At 43.5% G+C, this 21,217-nt stretch overlaps 1 protein-coding gene across 1 annotated transcript in view; it reads right to left on the minus strand.

Annotated features, from left to right (window-relative positions):
* Positions 1–21,217, minus strand: part of vwa8 (von Willebrand factor A domain containing 8) — a 109,278-nt gene that overhangs the window by 67,255 nt on the left and 20,806 nt on the right. The window contains exons 13-21 of the mRNA XM_033617201.2: positions 17,650–17,810; positions 17,307–17,420; positions 13,250–13,448; positions 9,820–9,897; positions 9,607–9,722; positions 9,356–9,456; positions 8,474–8,580; positions 4,778–4,849; positions 1,478–1,554 (exon numbers count right to left, since the gene is read on the minus strand). Coding sequence (XP_033473092.2) covers positions 1,478–1,554; positions 4,778–4,849; positions 8,474–8,580; positions 9,356–9,456; positions 9,607–9,722; positions 9,820–9,897; positions 13,250–13,448; positions 17,307–17,420; positions 17,650–17,810 — 1,025 coding nt within the window. The remainder of the gene's footprint in view (positions 1–1,477; positions 1,555–4,777; positions 4,850–8,473; positions 8,581–9,355; positions 9,457–9,606; positions 9,723–9,819; positions 9,898–13,249; positions 13,449–17,306; positions 17,421–17,649; positions 17,811–21,217) is intronic.

Below are 21,217 nucleotides of genomic sequence, written 5' to 3' on the forward strand. Positions count from 1 at the left end.
GAGCCTGCAATAACAGCTATGGGCTTCGAAGTCAGTTTGACATAGTGGCCAACATGGAAGTACAACTGGGTCCATCACATGATGCCATGTTGCCCAAGAAGACTTTTTCCCATAGACTTTGATCGTGAAAGAGTCATCTGTAAATTAGTGGACACATTTTTCTTAGCATCAAAACCCCCGTAAAATGACTGGTTTCACTATTGGGATTTGATCCAATTGGTCCGATAACACTTTTAAGTCCAGGAGACCCGCACAATTAAATTATTTTTAATCTCATTCACGTTGGCGGAGGGCTAAACTGGAAGTAGCCACTTGGCCGGTGGAAGTTAGCCACTCAGCTGCCATAAGTCTCAAGTGCACTTGATCTATGGGCTCAACAATGCTGAAGATCTGGGTATCTTCATACTGTGGATATTGAGCTTTTTTTCTCTTCACACATCCATGATTTGACCGCACATCATTTGTAGCATCAACACTAATGTGTCCTGATGCTTTCTCAACAAGAACATAACAGGAAATACGTCATCTATGCAGGATGTGGCAGTTGTTTTGGCGACAGTGTGCCAACAGTTTATAACTTGCCCATTTTATGACGACTTGGATGATGTAATGCTTGACAAACTGCTGTTTTGCACTGTGGATTCTGCTGAAAGGGAGATCCCCAGCTATACAGACACAGCTGCTTACGTGACTAGTGATTAGCTAGTGAGTGTGGACGTAATAACTGTATGCAGGGCCCCTTGACCTTTTGGCAGAATTTATATAGGCAGTAACGAAATCTAAACAGTGGTCAGCTGGAGACGCATATGGGGCCGTACACGTGCCGCAGTTTTGCACCCTTAAAATGACTGATTTAATGTAGACGAGCAGCACGCCAGGGCAATGCCGTCAGAGTGCCTATTTTTCAGCAGAACCCTGAGATTAACTTGGTTCAAATTTTGGTACACAGCAGTGCACGCCGCATGCATGTCATGTGACGAGGACCAACCAATCAGAGCCGACAGGTATCTTTTCCTTCTTCCATAAATATCAGTGTGTGATAAATATTGATCATTTTGGTGCAGAGCTGCCAGAGCTTTACATCTGTCCCACAGACAACAGGCCTACACACAAACAGCACCTGGAAGAAGATCAGCTCTGCACTCAGGACTTCAGGTAAATAGGCTATGATACGGTGCTTGTTAAGGTCGCTTAGCAACCTCAGAAACAACCTGCCGTCGCGCTCTTGAAAGCTGGCACAGAAAAGGCACAAGAGTAGCGCCCAGCGCCTGACCTCGCGGTTTCCAGGTGGTTATAGACACAGCATCTTCACCTTGGAAGGAGCTTCACAAAAGTGTTTTCAAAGCAGTGTGTGTGGATGAAAGGCCAATGCCATGTAAATTTAAAAAAAAACTTGTACTTGTGGATTGGGCCACAGTTTAGAGTTTGGGTAGAATACTTGCGTACACTCTTAATTCAACATGATGACTGTCCTCACCTGTGCAGCTGCAGGTATTCTCTGGGCCTGTTCAGAAGGTGCAGAAATCGGTCCACTATTTTATTCTTACCCACGCCCTGCAGAAGGAAACAAACATTCAGTAACCAACACAGCTTAATGACATTAATCTTAATACAGCGACTGTGTTTCAGTGACAGAGGCTGTAAAGAGAGATAAAGAGATGTCAGTTCCATGTGTAGGGAGGCAGTGTTGAGAGTGTGTCCCTTATTTTTGATGGTGTTATGTTCTGACAGGGAGCTGCTCTCCGGGACTCCCACCGGCTTCCCACAGAGCCTGGCTCTCCTGGATGGCTGCTGAGTCCCTCTGCCAGTCTGTCACACGTCCAGTAAGCCACCCTGACAGCTCCTAATGTCTCAGCTTCGCCCATGCGTGGTCATGCACTCAGATTTGCAAATAGCTTCTTTCACCCAGTCCCTCTCTCATTGCACACACACTCTTAAACATGAACACAGAAACACACACAGACAACCTCCCATGGGCTGCCTGTACAACCATGTCCACTTTCACTCCCTCCTCCTCCTCCTCTTCTCTTCTTTAACCCTGCCCATTAGGGCCTGACTGGGGGCACAGTGTCCTTGGGGAAGTATTACATGCATCCTGATGCTCCCAGTGATTGTGAGCGGGTGGGTGTGAAGGGTGACATCAGGGTGCAGGGAGCTTGTTTCATAACTCTTCCTTCCACGCTCATACAGCGCTGACATGCGTGGCCTACTTTACTGAGACCCACTAATAGAGCTACACCCCCCGCAAGCACGAGTCTAAGCTCGGTTTATGTTGGAGCAAAGTGGGATCATGACAGTGATCATAATTGGACCTCTATGGATAAAGGCTCTTGAGGCCCAGTCTCAACATCACTCTTTTCTGGGTGCAGGAGACTTTTAAAAGAGCAGTTCACCCCCAAACCAGAAATATATTTTTTCTCTTACCTGTAGTGGTATTCTTTAATTAAGTTTTGGTGTGAGCTGCAGAGTGTTGGGGATATTAACTGTAGAGATGTCTGCCTTCTCTCCAATATACTGGAACTAGATGGCACTCGACTTGTGATGCTCAAAGTGCAAAAAATAAAAACATTCATAAAACTCAACAGCAATGTCTCTTTCCAGACATCATGACCTGGTTACTTAAGATAATCCACAGACCTTGTTGTGAGCAGTTTCATATAGGAACTATTTTCTTTCTACTGAACTACATGGAAAATGAGGGGGGCACAGTGGTGCGGTGGTTAGCATTGTCATCTCACAGCAAGGGGGTTCCTGGTTCGAACTTGGGGTAGAAGGTTCAAACCCAGGGTGGGAGAGCCCTTGAGTGTGGAGTTTGCGTGTTCTCCCCATGTCAGTTTTCTCTGGACTCCCACAGTCCAAAGACATGCAGGTTAATTGGTGACTCTAAATTGTCCGTAGGTGTGAATGTGAGTGTGAATGGTTGTCTGTCTCTATGTGTCAGCCCTGTGATAGTCTGGTGACCTGTCCAGGGTGAACCTGCCTCTCACCCAGTGTCAGCTGGGATCCAACACACCTGACTCCCAACAGGATAAGCAGTTACAGAAATGAAAGAATGAACGACACTAGCCTAACAAATCACCGCGCAGAAGGAAGCGTACATCTACCGCTCATCAAGGCACACCCCCATTCGTAAAGCACTCCGTTCATTCACTTTCTTTTAAAAAGCAATGACACTGAGATCCAATATGGTGCAACGCTGCAGGGAAGTGGTGAGACCTTCCTGTCAGAGAAGAGAGTTGGCTGGTTGCCGTTGGTTTTCTTTGTTTTCTCCTTTATAGTCTGTGTGTACATAAATCCATTGCTCTCTTGATGAAATCACCAGGTAATCAATTCCTGGGAGTTCTTCCGATTACGATAGTGTGTTCTGGGTAAGGCAACCCACAACTGACTTGACGGAAAATGCAGACTGGACTTGACAGTATTCACATGACTCACAGGTGTTACAGTGTGGTAAAATCCGTTATTCTTACAAGTGAATGGGGCTGAACTTAGATAAAAATTACTTTGTTTTGGGGATTTATTGAAGTGGAAAGTGGGTTTTGCTGTTTTTTTGGGAGGGCCAGTTTCTCTGTCTCTGTTTTTTCCTTCACTTGACCTACAAACACACTCACTCTATTGAACTGAGATCTATCTGTTCAATTGTTTTATAGTTTTTTGGCCTATGCTTTTGAGTATGTGTTCTTGAGGGTTCAAGATATGAATATTGTGATTTATGATGCTCTATGTTTCAATCCTGTGTGGTGTGAAAATATCATTCAGTACTGACCGAAATGGCATCTCATGCAACCAGTCATACCGTCACAAGCTCACCTAGAACCACTGAGCTAATAGACTCACAAGTCAGTCTTTAGACGCTTTGCTTAACTAAAGACTGATGTCTTTCTCCCTGATTTTGTGTTTAGATGGGCGGATACAATTTCAGAGTTTAAAAAAACTCCCTACGTTGCAGAGCCAATAGTAAATCCACAGGGTGGTCCTTTGGTGGCTCGCTGAACTCTTGTGCTCGTAAACATAGTCCCACTGTGTTAAAAGTTTTAAACAAAGTCGCTGTAAGGACTGAGCACAAGTTTGATAAAACGGAATTAAATCTCTTGGCATCCATTTTCAAGCTCTCTGTGTGTTTGTTTCCTTGCGGATGAGAAAAGGGGGAGCGCACATTTCCGAGAAGGCGTGTCCTTTTCAAAAATGCAAGAGGCGTTGCTTTGTTGCCAGCCGCTTTCTCCGGTGTGTTAAACACACTTTAGAAAGGAGTGTCCCCAGACTATCAGAAGGCGGAGATCTCTGATTTTCTGGTGGTGAGACTACTGAGCTAACTAACGTTACAGCTCAACCAAGAGGGATGTGATTAATATTTACATTTCGCAGCATCACAAGCCTTTGCACACTTCTTTCTGCATGGTGATACAGTTGGCGGGTGATGTGTGGCAGACAGAAAATAGTTTCTACATGAAACTGCTCACAACAAGTAGATTATCTTGAGTAACCGGGTCAAGATTTATGGAAAGAGAAATTGCTGTTGAGTTTTTCAAAAGTGTTTTTTGGGGGGGGGGGTTTGGCACTTTGAGCACCACAAGCTGAGTGCCGTCTAGTTCCATTATATTGGAGAGAAGTCAGACACCTCTACAGCTAATATCTCCAACACTTGGCACCTCACACCAAAACTGTCTAGACTGATAAATAGCACTACAGGTAAGAGGAAAAATATGTGTTTTTGATTTGGGGGTGAACTGTGTCTTTCAGCACAGCAGGGAGTTGTACTATAAATGATGTCACTCACCTGGTTTCCGACCAAGAGGAGGTGCTCTCCTAATAGAAAGTCTTTCAACATGTCTTCCATCACCCTCATGTGCTGCAGAGAGTTTTAAACAGACAATCAAATCAGAAATTAGTTTTATGGACTCACACATGTGTCAGGCAATGTGGTGAACTGCATTTCACATATAATGAAAAAGTATTGTCGTTCCTGTAAAACCATGTGTTTGTGCAAAAATGTGGAGGTCTGTTTTCCCCTCCCCTCCTCCCCCTTTGCTTTTTACAACTGCGCCTCTACTGTGAAGACAGAAAAGAGGTCATTGAAAAAGTAGGGCATCTTCATCCCATCTCACCCTCTTCCAATCTTATTTCAGTCTCCAACACAAGCAGGCAGAAGAAAAAAGGGCAGAATGAGGACAGAGAGAAAGAGAGTGGGAAAGAGAAATCTGGGTCACATGACGCGGTCAGTATTGCCAGAGGATGTCAGAGTGTCATTCCCTTAGCTGGTTCATCCCTGGAGTCTGGCCAGCAACACATGAGACATCAACATCATTGTAAACAGAATATAGAAGTGACTCACCTGCTAACATCTGACATCTACCTGACTAAGGCTATGTCGCTATATGCAAATCTAATGTGGGCAAAAGTCTTTTCAACGCCACAAAAATCCAAACCTGCTGTTATTTGAATTTATGAGCTGAGCTAAATGATAATACTTTGACATATGTCTTTACAGGCTGCAACTAATCATGGGGCATGAAGCTCGTCACGGTCACGTGGGATTGATGTTAAAGGGATGGTTCAGATTTTTTGAAGTGGTGTTGCATGAGGTGCTTCTCCTTAATCAGTGTGTTACCTACAGCAGATGGCGGTTGCCACCCCTGCAGTATGGAGAAGCAGGCACAAATACTGACCATTACCTAAATTCTCTTCCAAGCCAGACTCCATTGGCAAAAACAGTAATTTAACCTCGCAGAGCGTGAGAGCTGCTGGTCTACCGCTGCCTCTATCAGTCAGTTTGTTTATGTTAATGATTGACTTTGGTGTAGGGCTGTGCCGAATACCTGAAACATGGATTGAGGGTGGGGTTAAATGAGAGAAGAGGACATTAGTTGAGGCACCTAAAATAATGTGACAATCAGCCACTTTGACAGCATGCAGGTTGCACGTTAGCCACATTAGCTAGAAAAAACAGAACTCTAAGCAAGATGCTTTAGATTCAGTAGATTTGTGACATGCCAGTTTCCATTGGCATATCTGCACAAAATCTGAAAACAATCCAGATGCCTGATATTTTTTTTTTGCCCTTTATTGGATAGGACAGTGATAGCATGAAGAAGGAGAAAGAGAGGGGATGACATGCAGCAGAGGGCTGCAAGTAGGAGTCGAACCCTTGGCCACAGCGGCAAGCATGTGGCCTTTGTACATAGGGAGCCTGCTCTACTAGGGGAGCTACTCTGTGCCCCAATGCTTCATGTTTTTATGTTAAAACTGTCCTAGGTTCAGCAGTGCAGGACAGCTTGTGACAGACGTAAGATGAGGGCAAGTCAAAGTCACAAAACTATCACTATTTTCAAATGACCTTGTCTGAGAATAACTAAAAACAATTCAGTTAGACAGCTCACGTTTTAAATGTTTATTTCAACAGAAAAACATATCTAGAATTTGGCGTCTAGACTCCGGCCTCATTGCTCACTGCAGATATGTTTACATGAGATATTGGGGAGTGATGATTTAATATTTCCCCCCTCAGCAGGTGCCTGCAGGTGGATGCTGGTGGAGGTGGGGCTGACAGAGCGAGCAGCAGTAATGATGCAGGGCAGCAGCAGCAGCAGACAAGGCAATGGGAGAGCTGGGAAGATTTTTCTAGCTTAAAAAGACCGCCAAATTGGGAGGGAGTGTTTGTGTATGAATCAGTGCAGCTCGAGTTGACTGACAATGAACAAAGCTTCGAAGCTTTAGGGTCCGCCCTTCTTTGGTGAATCCTAACTAACCCTTTAAAACAGCAAAGTCACACAATTAAAAAATAAACCAGCTGATAGAGGCAGAGGTAGACCTGCAGCTCCTGTGTTATGTGAGGTATAATTACTGTTTTAGTCTAAGGAGTCTGGGGGCTTTGAAGAAGAGAGCAAAGATGGATATAATGGCTTCAGTTTCCCACTGGAAAGTGCTGTCTGACGGCAAGGTAAAGCGGTTAAAATATACTAAATATGGCGTACACTTAAACTGATAGGGATTTTTTTTAGGTAGCTAAAATATATGTTGCTGCTGCCCTCATCTATCACAGCACATTGCTTTGCTTCTGTGGTAGTACTCCAGCCTGCTTTTCTAAACTGATGGTGTGCAGACTGACATCTACACTATGTGATACACTAACTATGGAAAAGTACCTTATACAACCCCACTTAAAAAAAAATCCAAACAATCCCTTTAAAACAAGAGATCAATAAATATAAATACTGACACTAAAATTTTGTATTTAGAGGCTCAGTAACTTAATGTGTGTTTAATACTAGAAGTTAAAGTTGCATTCACAAACATTTAAAGATGGAAGAAGAGCCCATTGCTGAAAACTTCTCTCTGACTTCAGATGATCTCTCCTGTGTGTTTTTCTATAACCACACAGTCTCCGATAGCTGCCAGCGCAGAGGCGAGCGCACTTCAGCATTCAACACGTACTGTGACAAAAGTAGGACTGGGAGGAATGTGGAGAAAAGATTTCACTGAGTGCTTGGAGTTCTGCCCGTTTTCACACCCACAGTATGCACACTTGGACAATCGCTGCATAAGGCGGGGGAGACTCGTATTTTTGGTGTCTGAAAGTTACAAGAACTGGCAAACCCGAACCTTCCCGACTTTTCTCTGCTTCCATCCTGTCTGAGCTGCCTGACTCTGAAAGAACATGACGTCAGTCTCTGTCTGTTTATGGATCTAAGATATGTGCGGTACTGACTTTGCATGACTTTTGCTCTTTGTATAAGGATCTCAACTACAGCCACTCAATGAAATCAAAATTGATGTTTTCCTGCTGCACACTCAGAAATACAGAGCAGAGTTAAAGTCAGATTGCTTTCTAATCCAATAAAATCCATCAATAGCAGCAATCAGAGGTCAGTTACAGTGTACTGGGACAGATTTCACTGCCAGGCCACGGAGGAACAACACAGAGCACAGCCCTGGAAAATATCAGCTAATACCAGAACTAAAAGTAAAATCCTTCATAATGAAATAATGTCACACTGAAACAGGGACAAATAACTAATAACAAGGAAGACAGAGGAGTGAGACTGAAGGGAAGCTGGTGTTTGACCTCTGTTGAACAAACAGTGCTCTGAACATTCTGTGGTGAAGGATACACACAGTGATCTTCCTCAGTCTGAGAGAAATTGTTTCTAATCTAGCTTTTTGCCCTTATGTAATAAAATCTGGGTCATGGCCTGGACATAAATGTCTTTTTCAGCCCACTTCCACACTCACATGGGGATTGGTTCAATGAAGTCTTGCAGATACAGAGTTGGTTTCCGGTTACGGAGTTATCATGGAACATACCATGTGACAGTAAAAATGTGTCTATTTGAGAGCAAATCGGGACTGTATTCTCGCATGATCTTGTGATTCTCGTGTGATCTCGTGAATCAAGCAGCCTTGCAGGAAGTGGAAAGATTGAAGCTGTAAATTCAGAAACCTGAAACACCTGTATTGTGAGTCAGTGTGTTGTTACCTGTGGATTATCGTAGAACAGCACGTCTGGAACCTTCATTTTGTCATTGGGGTTGTACACTGGAGCAGACACACTGCCGATAGTCAACACACCATCCTTCACCGAACCTAGAGAAGTACAGGAGATGGAGACGATGTCTATGTGTGTGTGTCATCATTAAACAGTATCTGCAACAAAAAGTGTGCCAAAATGGATCACACAAAGCTGCAGGAGGCGTGGACACATTGCAGGTCAGAAAAATACTTTTAACTCAGACTTTTCACACACTTACTGGCTGCTTAGATGAAGTCAGGCTCGTCATGTAGCACAAATCGGTGCATAAAAATTAACCAGAATGCAGGAAATGAAGTGCTTGACACTTGCCTCAGAACGCCTATTCATTATGTGTCCCTTCAAACGTTTGAAGAAACCTACAACTTTGTATTTGTGTGATTGATTGTGGTGAGCCTGTCTGGGCCAACTTTTTGTCCCAGTCCACCCCTGGCCTTTGGGATCTTAAACACAGTCTTCTGCTGTTCGTTACTAAGCAGCTCCACTACAACACAGTCACTTCTCCAATCTCATTTGCTGATGAAGAGCACTGTTCCTTACACCCACTTGTGTGACTTGTTTTTGCTTTTTTAACCTCTGATTTTGTGAGTTTAACCCCAATTTATAATAAAGTCTTCTGACGCCTCGTCATCTTCAAATTTTGATACTAAAGGGCTGGATAGTCAGTGCTGGTGGCGCATATCAATATTACTGTCACTTACACATTCTTTAGCACAGGAAGTAACATCTGACACTGACAACCATCTGCTAATTAAACTATATTTGCTCTATGAAATGTATTTAGAAACACTGAGAAGTTGAATCGGTCTTATCTGGATAGATGAGACTTACAGCTGAAGTCCTGAGTGTGTTCTGCAGGATTCGGTGTGTCCTCTATGGAGCAGTTGGAGAGGCTTTTTTCAAGAGAGGCACGGGCCAGGCTGGGCAGGAACCTAACACACACACACACACACACACACACACACACACACACACACACACACAATTATATCACATTAAAAAAGGTTTTATCAAACATGAACAAAGTGCATCACAACCCCGATAAACACAGAGACTGGGAATGTGAGAGTGTGTGTGTGTACCTGGAAAGACAGGCCTTATTGACAGCGTGAGCGATGCTCTCCTCGGGGTACTGAGAGAGACGGCGACAGATCCTCAGCAGCTGTCTGGTGGACAGAGACGAGGCCAGAGACTGTGCCTGGAGACAAACACCATACACAAATAAATGACTTACATCACACACGTAAACAGACTGGTAAGGGCACACACACACACACACACACATGTGCACTTACTGTGGGGTCGTTTGTCTTGCGGAGGCTGTGTGTGAGGTGCAGGAGCTGCTCTGCTGCTTCTTTTGGAACATTAGGAGTCTGAAAAGTGAGAAAAAGAAAGACAGAAGGACTGATGAAGATGATGGTTTTTAGATGAGGATACAGTTGATACACTCAGCTGCTCTGTTGCTGGAATTGTTTAACTGTTGACACAACTTTAAGATGTCGGTGTTAGTGGTGTTTTACAGTGTTCAGGGATACACCAGTTACACCAGCCCAGACACCAGAGGATAATGTTTCCGCAAACCACGTTTGTACATTTGTATGTTTCTTATGTATCATATCATCATTTCTTGAGTAACACCTTGGCTAGATGGCTGCCAAGCTGCAGACCACTGTTCAAGACACACTAGATGAAATTGAATGTTTTTTTTTTTTTAAGTCATCAAGCTGTTTCAAGCAGCTTTTTCAGCTCCAAAAATGGTTGTTTTTTACTGAACTGTTGCTGCGTTTTCTGCCAGGAATGAGTCACTAAAGGCAACTGCTTTTAACTGCGACATCGCTGCGTTTACAGCTAGGACTGTGCCACCAACAGTGGGTAGTTTAAGCCAAAACATGATCTTTTCTCGTCATAACCAAGTTGTTTTTGTGCAAAAACATAACCACAAGCTAGCTACAGAGTTGTTGAAAGGTAAGGAAATGTAAAGTTTCGACACAGCGCCCATATTCATCAAAACAAAAAAAAACTCTAATCTGTAAAATAGAAAGAAGGAAGAAGCGGTCATATTCGGATGGAGAGCACATGTCGTGAGAGAAAAGGGAAATGAAGAGGAGGGAGCTGTCACCAAGCCCAAGTGGGAGCCCAAAGGACAAAAAACTTTAGCAGGGTCATTACAAAGAAACACAGGTGCTGCCACAGCCACAACAACTGTATCTGCTCCATTTTGTTCAGAAAGATCTAAAAGTCTATCCTTAAAGATCATAGTAAGCACAGCATCATCGACACACAAGTTTGGCCGTGGCATCCTTAGTAACCTCCTTCAGGCCCCAACCAAACAACATATCACCAAATGTCTTTGTTGAGTGGTTAAGATGCTAATCATGTAACAGCAGTGTTTCTCTCGCTGTGTTTTCTCTCCAAAAGCCACAACAAATCCACAACGCAGCCTGAAGATGACAGAGGAACCACAGGGACATAAACTTTATGTCTGAGCCAGATTCACTTTTAACAACCCAAACCAAAAAATGCTCCTGAGCAGCTTCACGACATGTAACCACACAACAGGTGAACCAAACCATGCAACACAACATCCCAGTGAATGGCCAAACAAGGTCTGTGCTTCACTTTGTGCGCAAGTGTGTGTGTGTGTGTGTGTGTGTGTGTGTGAAGCTGTGTGTGTGTGTGTGTGTGTGTGTGTGTGTGTGTGTGTGTGAAGCCAACAAGTTGTTTAACATTACACCTTACAGCATCACTGCCAAGCCACAATAATATTGTGACAAACTCCTGTTGCTGAGCTCCACAAAAGTACGATAATCAACTGTCACATCCTTGTTTACCAACTCAGGTTGTGTTGTATTGAGTCCTGGCTCTGGAAGGAGCTCTGGGTATACATATCATTTTTCTTACCCTGTGATGGCCCCTGCACTAATAAACTCTGCACAGAACTGTTGGCAACTCTCCCTTCCCTCTAACTCGTCAATCACACATCAAAGCCAGCGTCCAGGGTAAAGCAGTGATTCATATTTGGAAACTTCATGACAAAACAATTTGTTCAAAAGCGTTAAGGCAAGAAACAGAAGATGATTCAGTTAAAGAAACAGCAGCAAAGCACATAAGAGTTATTGAAGACTTTTTGCTTTAACTTCTTATCATGAAGTAAATATTGATGTTGATGTAACTCTGTCTGCCACCAGGTGCTTTCTCCTGGAAAACTGAAGGCTCCATTTACAGTGTAAAGGAAGTGCATCAATCACTGTGCAATCAAAACAGGAAGAGCATATGGCTTTTTTCTTTCCCTGGTAGCTATCAGCAGCTACCCCAGTTACCAAAGAGTGTATAATAACTCAATTACAGCCATTAATCTTTGATCCATGTCGTTCATACCTGGACTTTTAACCGTATTAACTTTTCTAAGGCGACAGCAAAACGAAGTACGAAATAAAAACCATAAACACAATTAATTAAAACAGAAAAACAAACCAAAAAGGGGGGGGGGCAATGGGACTTTCTTTCAACTTTGGGTAGAAACGCTGCACTCGTGAGGGGCAAATACAGTGAAGACAAACCGTCACATCTTACATGTACAAGTGCTGAAGAACAACAACAACGGACAAGAAATTTGTTAAAGGCTCTCAAAGTCTTCCTAAGCTTGAAAAGTTTTTATCACATACAGCAAACATCTCCTCACGATCCGCTAGCTACATGCCCTCTGAATATGCTGTGAAAAAGTCCGGTCTCTGTAGGCCCAGGTTCCGCAAATGGCAACAAAAACACTTCACTTCTGTTTACGCTCAACAATGTTATCAAACACAACGGAGCTAGCTTGCCTTTTAGCCTCATTGTAGCCTGTAGCTCTAACTGCCTCTCTGGGCACCGTGTTCATGTGTGTTTGCTTGCTTTCGCTGCTCTCGCGCCGGCTGGTTGGTGCAGCCTGGACCAAAATGTTTTTGTTGCCATTTGCGGAGCCTGGGCTGCCCACAGAGACCGGACTTCTTCACAGCATATTCAGAGGACATGTAGCTAGTGGATCATGAGGATATGTTTGCTGTATGTGACAAAAACTTTTCAAGCTTAAGAGGACTGAGAGAGCCTTTAATATACTGTATATATATTAACACTTTGGTGGACAACGTAGCCTACTCACTAACTTACTTATGTGAGAAGCACAAATATCAAGACAAAACTACTAAATTAACAAAATCTGCAAGTTTACAAAATCGGGCAGGCAAAATGCTCTGATTCTGAAATGTTGCCGGCGTGGTATGACACCATGTGGAGCACGGAAGGATGGAGAGCTGCGACAGCGTCTCTCCTGGCTCCCTTATAGCAAAGATAGTGGCAAAGAATTCATCTTGTATCGTGACTAATGTTAGTGGATTCAAACAAATCAGGCATGGAATTAATCTGTAGATACTGTGGTTAAAAATGAGACCAGACTTTTCTATGGATGTCGGTAAACAGTAAGTTTTGTTGTTTTTAGCCTAGCTTATTTGCGGGAATCATGTGGCCCTGTGAGGAGGAGTGAGGAGTCAGTGACAGTATTAAACAGTCAATAAAACTGTTCTTTCAACAAATGAATCTCTGCAACCACAAGAGGTCTTGATCATATAGTCATAAATGTGCACACAAATATCAGGCTGATTGGTCCAGTGGTTTGTGTAACTCCTTCATCTAAATGGACGTGCCAAATCACAGCCAATGGCATGAAATTTGTGTTTGTGTGTGTCTTACCAGTCCCTGTATGAGGTCCATCTCCTCGGCTCTGGCCATGGGGGTGACAGAGTGGTAGAGGAACATAGTGAGCAGCTCTGGGCCCAACCACTGCTGACCTCTGCTGTTGCTGCTGTTGCTGCTGCTTGTACTGGCGCCCACGACAGGGGGCTCCGCCAGGGCCAGCACCCTGAATGATGGATGGATGGGGAAGATCGACCTGAAAACACACACAACGGACAACAGTTACACACTGGTTTCACATCTGTTCAGCCATGTTAAAGTGGATATAGAGTGCAGGTGCACACGGCGTTTGTCACAGATATATGTGTGTGCATTTGTGTGTGTGTGTGTGTGTGTGTGTGTGTGTGTCCCACCCAATCTATGTCAGGGACAAGAGCATGACTTCTGACAGCGGGCTGTGTGATCCTCTGATACAAGAGGACAGCAAAGTCCGCTTCTATCACCCCACAGAGACACCCACAGCAACGGGATATATTTGCTCTAATGTGGGCGGAGGCAGGGCGCTAACCACCGACATCATCATCATCACTAGATGAGCGTGTGGGAAGACATTTCATACATGAAGATATCAGAGGCTGTTATTATTGGGCTTAACCATGCACTTAATTCCACTATCCATCCATACATAATTAAAGTTAGGTTTCACATGCTCACTTTCTCGCTGTGTTGCTCTCTGTGTTCAGTCTTGTCTTGTAGTCAGTTGCACAAATTTAATTTTAACATCAGTAACATTAAACAAAATCTGCAATCTAACACATATCTGACTGGTAAATGGGAATAATTTGCCGCTCTGAAGTCAGACGCTGCAGCATGTGCTTTCTATCTGTTGATATGAGAAACAACTTTAACATCAGAGACACTCAGACATGATGCTTAATGTTTTAATCCACGACTTTAAACTAAATTAGGCTGCATGTGTCTTGATTTATTTGCAGGATGGAGCAGGGAGGTTTTCAACAGAAGCGTGACTTAAAGAAATCCTGACATAAAATCCTGAAAAAATCCTGACATGTTCAAAAATCCTGCGACAGCACAACTGAAAAACTGTGCAGACCTCCAACCCACAAACACACAGATTCACACAACCGGTGAGGAGAAGAGGAGGCAACACATGTGTTCATATACACACACATTCACACATGTACACATCTTCTGTTGCCTAGCAACTTTCCAGTTCTTTCTCATCCATCTCAGACATTCTCATATCTGTGTTTGCTCTGCCAGGAACCCTAAATGTTGGATATTAAGAGGAAAACTGAAACCTGTGCTGTAATGCACAATAAAATCCTGGTGGACACACACACACACACACGCGCGCGCACACACGCACACACACACTCACTTTGTCTGAGCCACAGCAGTGAGGAAGAGGAAGTGGGTTTATTTCAGCCCAGACGCCCCACCACAAACATCCTTCCTGCCAGTTTAGGTGGGTTTTTAAGAGTGCACACACACACACATGCGCACACACACACTTCATGAGTCAAACACAGGGAACAGTTAAGGTCAAGACCAACAACGGTCATTTAGATGCCATAAATCACTGTCAAGCAACAAAACAATGTAAAATGCTGCGTCATAGTTTTATAAACCACTGAACAGTGTTCTGGTAGCTAATAAGGCCTCGAGCTCACGAATCTGTTCCTAAAACTTTCCGTCCTCGACCATATTTCAACGCTCCCCACCACTGCAGACTCAAGCATTCTTTTAACTTTGGGCTATTTTCGGTCTGAACACCTGGTAAGACTCGCTCCCTGACAGGAGGCTCAGGGTAAGTTGGATGATATGAATACAGATCTAGAGGGCAGACTTAAGATTCAACACAAACACGCAGAATGCACCACTATTCTCTTCAGTTATGTGACTGTTTAACAGGGCGTCTATTGAGGACTCTGCCCTGTATATAAGTCAGACATGAGACCTCCAGAAGATGCCAGCATCACTAATCTTAAAATGACGCTCTCTTGCCATCACTTGGGACGGTCACAATAAAAGGTAAAATGATGTCACGAGTTGTTGCCCATGACGTGAATTTTTTGTTTCATTACCGTAATACCAAATTCAGACCAAAGATTTGCAACGAGACAAGTTGCAACCACTTGCAATCCACCGCTCTGCAATGCTCCAAAAACCAGCTGCGGTGTATCATCTCTAGTCAACAACTCTCTGTGCTTCTGATCTGTAACGCTGACAGGAAGTGACCACCATGAGACGGCGTATCATCTCTAGTCAACAACTGTCTGTGCTTCTGATCTGTAACGTTGACAGGAAGTGACCACCATGAGACGGCGTATCATCTCTAGTCAACAACTGTCTGTGCTTCTGATCTGTAACGTTGACAGGAAGAGACCACCATGAGACGGCGTATCATCTCTAGTCAACAACTCTCTGTGCTTCTGATCTGTAATGCTGACAGGAAGTGACCACCATGAGACGGCGTATCATCTCTAGTCAACAACTGTCTGTGCTTCTGATCTGTAACGTTGACAGGAAGTGACCACCATGAGACGGCGTATCATCTCTAGTCAACAACTGTCTGTGCTTCTGATCTGTAACGCTGACAGGAAGTGACCACCATGAGACGGCGTATCATCTCTAGTCAACAACTCTCTGTGCTTCTGATCTGTAACGTTGACAGGAAGTGACCACCATGAGACGGCGTATCATCTCTAGTCAACAACTGTCTGTGCTTCTGATCTGTAACGTTGACAGGAAGTGACCACCATGAGACGGCGTATCATCTCTAGTCAACAACTGTCTGTGCTTCTGATCTGTAACGTTGACAGGAAGTGACCACCATGAGACGGCGTATCATCTCTAGTCAACAACTGTCTGTGCTTCTGATCTGTAACGTTGACAGGAAGTGACCACCATGAGACGGCGTATCATCTCTAGTCAACAACTCTCTGTGCTTCTGATCTGTAACGTTGACAGGAAGTGACCACCATGAGACGGCGTATCATCTCTAGTCAACAACTCTCTGTGCTTCTGATCCGTAACGCTGACAGGAAGTGACCACCATGAGACGGCGTATCATCTCTAGTCAACAACTCTCTGTGCTTCTGATCCGTAACGTTGACAGGAAGTGACCACCATGAGACGGCGTATCATCTCTAGCCAACAACTCTCTGTGCTTCCGTTCTGATTTGCAGCTTTTCAGACTTATTTTGTGGCTGAATATATTTTGTAGCTTCTTAAAATATGAATGAGGATAAAACAGAAACAAAACCAGCATCAGATGGACTGTATTCATAATCAGTAGACCACAATAATACAAATAACCAGTTCCAATTAATCACTCAATGATAATCTGTTTGTGTTGGCGGGGCATAAACACATACAGCGAGCAGGAGCAGCGACCCACTATCCAACACCGGCACACCGTGAGGACGGAAACAGTGTCAGGTGACAACATCAGCCGGCTTGAGTCGAGCTCAGACCGGCCAGTTCCCACTGCTGCAACCTTTCTCTGCAACATTCTAAAATGTTTTCGTCTCGTCGTGAGTCATTGGTCTGAACTGGGCTCAAGACGTCTCCAATGTTGTTTCCGTGAGTTGAGCACTACACCCAACCAGCCTCACAACCACAGACCACATGCAACCACACCATCCCAGGTGAGACTAGTCCACTGATGGACCTGAATGATGACTGTTGGTCGACCAGGAAAATTCTTAGTAGGGGGCAGTCCTAGTTTTCACAAATTCTGCCAAGGGTATGTAAATCTATATTGCAACTGTATCTATTAAGTGCATAAAAAGTCTTAGATCCTTTCCTTAAATATTTTTGTTCAGTCTAGCTTTCTATCTGGAATACTATGTTCGTCTTTACTCTCTGCCTCTCTTCATTTGTCTGTACGCCTCTCTGAGTCTTTCTTCCTGTTATGGCGCTAATGCTGAATGTAGTTATTGTTGTCTTTGGAAAGCCAGTGACCACAGTGTCGTCTTTCCATGTTTGACGCAAATACAGATTCAGAACTGCTCCAAAAATGCTCCTGACCTTTCTCACACATAACCAGTTAAACCGCTGACCCGCGTGTGTGTGAGTGTGTGTGTACCTCTCTTGCAGTTGCTGGTCAGTGAACTGCAGTTGTTCTTTCAGTGTCTGGTATCTGTCCCACCTCAGCAGCCTGGTCCCGTCATACAGATCCAGCTCCCTGTCATGGAGTAACCTGGGACACAAAACATAGTGGGGTGAGCTGTGTGTGTTTGTCTCTATCTGACATTTACGGCACCAGCTCCTGTTACTTTTGAAAAGCAGCCATAAGAAATCTTTTGAAATCTTTTTGAGCAGCAGCGGCAGCACAGAATACAGAGGATAAAACAAGCGATAATATCAAAGTGTCCTAAAAACAATACAGCAAGTGATGGAAACTGTGTGTTTTTAGCAAAGTGAAGTACCTAGACAGCACAGCCAGGGTTCCTAGGTTGACCCTGTGTATACCGTCCAGGATCAGCAGCTTCCCCTCGATGGCAGCAGTGACCAGAGGAGACGGCCTCCACGCTGTGTCTCCGTTAGGGAGAGTGTACCTCTGCTGGAGAAGGTCCCTGGCTGTCATGTCCTGGAAGTGGAAGGGAAGGAAGTGGACACCAAGTGACAAAGTTAAAGGACATGAATGCATTAGGAGCAACACAGGAGGTGGGTCAGTGTGCTTACTGTCACACAGTGGACTTGGATAAAACAAGCTGAGATTTTCTGGCAATGATACATCCCCAGTTTTCCTCCCCACATGATCTGCTAAATTTGATCCGTCTGCTCTGCACATAACAGCTAATGGCACATTTGTGTTCGGGGGGGAAACGTCTGTGCAGCAAGACTGTCATATCCACTATCACGCTGCCATGTCATGGCAGAGATGGAGGGTAGCGGAGGGAAGACAAGCAGAGTTGCACAATTTGTTCAAGGCAGTGATCACTGATCTGCTAACTGCTCCACAGCAACAAGACATTTTTGCATTCAGTCAGAAAGATGCTCTACATTTACATGTGGTATGGAAGCTTAGTACGGCTTTGCTTGCTATTATTTTTTTATGCTGTTATCTCAAGATTAAATGTAATTCAGTTTTATTTATAAAGCCCAATATCACAAATCACAATTTGCCTCAGAGGGATTTACAACATACAGCATCCCTCTGTCCTTAGACCCTCACAGCAGGTAAGGAAAAACTCACCAAAAAGACTCTTTAAAGGGGGAAAAAAAGATCACACATTAATTATCTTCGACAAAACACATTTTCTCATGATGTGGTACAGAAGCAGAGAACGACTGTGCTTGCAATTATTTTTACTGCAGTTATCGTAAAATCAAGAGATAATTATTTCTGTGACAACACAACACATCCTGATGATGAGGAATTCACTTATGTTGATACTTGAAAAAACAAAAGGCAGTTTTCTCACAATAACAAGATAATTTATCACAAGAAAATGCCTTTATTTTTACCCCTTGAGATCACAGGATTATACTTTAAGTTGGTATTAAATGAAAAATGCCTTTTGTAAACACTTAAGATCACATTCCCGACCATACAGGGGGCGGCAGTAGCTCAGTCCATAGGGACTTGGGTTGGGAACCGGAGGGTCGCCCCCATCCGTCCGGACGAGGACTCGAACTCTGGTAGCTGGAGAGGTGCCAGTTCACCTCCTGGGCACTGCCAAGGTGCCCTTGAGCAAGGCACTGAACCCTCCAACCGCTCGGGGCGCCTCACCAAGGCAGCCCCCTCACTCTGACATCTCTCCACTTTGTGCATGTATAGGTCCTGTTTGTGCATGTGTGTGTCTTACTTGTGTGTAATTGACAGCAAGAGTGAAAAAATTGAATTTCCCCTCTGGGGGGTTAATAAAGTATATTAAATTAAAAAAAAAAAAAAAATACGGTGCACCTACTTAACAATATATACTGACAGAAATTATAAAAATCAATTTCTTCATATCCCTATATCAAGGTCCAGTCGTGTTTTCTTCATGCAAAACAAAATATGACCTTTGCCCTCATAAGCTAGTACCAACCAATTTAAACCAGTGATATCACAACATCCACCCACTGATTTAGCTGCACAGATATGAATTACGTTAGCTAGCTAGCAACAGCATGTTACATCGGTGTGTCTTGGCTGCATGGTTCATCATGGTTGCGGCTCACTGGCTCCAATTTATTGAATTTGAGGAAAGTAGTGAGTGTGATAGGTCCAGATTATGTGCAAGGTATTTTACAGTGGACTGTTGCAGCAACTACACAGAGCGCATCATGGACTCTGTCTCTCTCACTGACAGATGCTAATATCCCATCAGTGTTACACCGTTGGGGCCTCACTGTTTGTCTTAAAAAGTGTCATATCTTTTTTTTAATGTCACTGTTTTTCAGTGTCTGTTTTTTTTCCTCTTTTTTTTTTTTAGTTTTGACATTCTGTCCCTCTTTTGGTGTGAAAAAAAGCTGACACTGAAGATACAAATCAGGATGCTGTCACTGAAAAACATCCAAATGCAAAAATATCAAAATAAAACAAAATTCATGTTTAATGCTTGTGTTTTATTTTTCAGGGGGATTTTTTTGGTGCCAATGTTTCCTTTTTCAATGCCAAATGTTATTTTCAATGTGAAAACTCACAGTCACAGTGTTGTAGCTCCATCGGTAAGAGACTTATACACACACATCTTGCTAAACCAGTGGCCAAAGAAGTGGTTGTGTCACCACGACTTTCCTTTGTGCCCTCTGGAGGTGTCCAGGCAATTCACCTAATCATTTTTAATGACAGAAGCTCGTCCACCTTTTCCTTTCAAAGCCGCTCCACATAATACACCAGGCAAACTTTAATCAGGTTATGTGGATTTGTAAATCTAAGCTGCTGTGACTCTGACTGAAATTACACCTGTATTGTACATTTGTGTGAGCTTCTGTAAGGTGGGGAAATACTCCTCCCCGTCTTGTATAATAATCTATATGTAATATGTTACACATACTAACATATTCAGCTTCCTCTCTGACCCTCTTGTGTTCAGCTATCAATGCAAACGGCTACTCTCAAATAAATTACATTTTTTTATATTAATATTTTTGTTTTTTTTATTTATTAGAGGGCATACACACCAACACATTATGTATTTATACTCCACTCCAGCCTGACATGTCACTTTGTTCTCCAAAAATGGGATTTTCAGAGCTGACAAGATGAAGTGCCCAGCGAAGGATTCCGCAATTCCCGCAGTACAAGTCACCCTTGACCTCAGCTGGCTAAAAATAGCTGCAGCATGATGCATTAATACATTAGTCTTCAGCACACACATTTCCTGCGCAATCGTCAACCGGATGACTAAATTCCCCAGAATCACACACACTCAAACACACACACACACAGAGGGGTGAGGCTTAACAAAGCTTTACATGCATACACATGTACTGTAGCAGCCCCTCTGGGCTCTCTATCTCCCAGTTAGTGACAGATTCTGGTCTGATGGATGGCCAGAGGTAATGGAAGCCAGATGTGGGTCTTTTAGCCAAACTGCAGTCCAAATCCTACATAACTTACTGCACTGTCCCATCACTGGCTTTATATTTGTGAGGTCTATCCTCATCCAAACTCACTTATAATTGACTGGCAGCATTTAACGAACTGATTATCTAACAAGTGGGCAAAGGAACCGTGTGAAAAATGATATGCTTGTGGTTAAAAAGTGACTCACATGACACAAGTGAAGAAAATCCTGGTAAATCAGAGGAGAGTTTTCCTCTAATGAACCTACTTGAGCCAACGCGGATGTTTTTGCCAAATTTAAAGATATTCCCTCCATACCAGTGCCAGACCTAGCACATTTACCCTGCCCCCACTCCACCTTGTTCAAACCAGAACTACAGCTAATGAGAGATCAACAACTAACAATGAACAACTTACTAAATCACAAACAACAAAAAAATATGGTATGTGCAAATGTCATCATCTTTTTCCTTTCTCTTACTCTAATGCTCTCACAA

This window comes from Epinephelus lanceolatus, chromosome 14, assembly GCF_041903045.1.
Source record: "Epinephelus lanceolatus isolate andai-2023 chromosome 14, ASM4190304v1, whole genome shotgun sequence".
NCBI classification, from domain to species: domain Eukaryota; kingdom Metazoa; phylum Chordata; class Actinopteri; order Perciformes; family Serranidae; genus Epinephelus; species Epinephelus lanceolatus.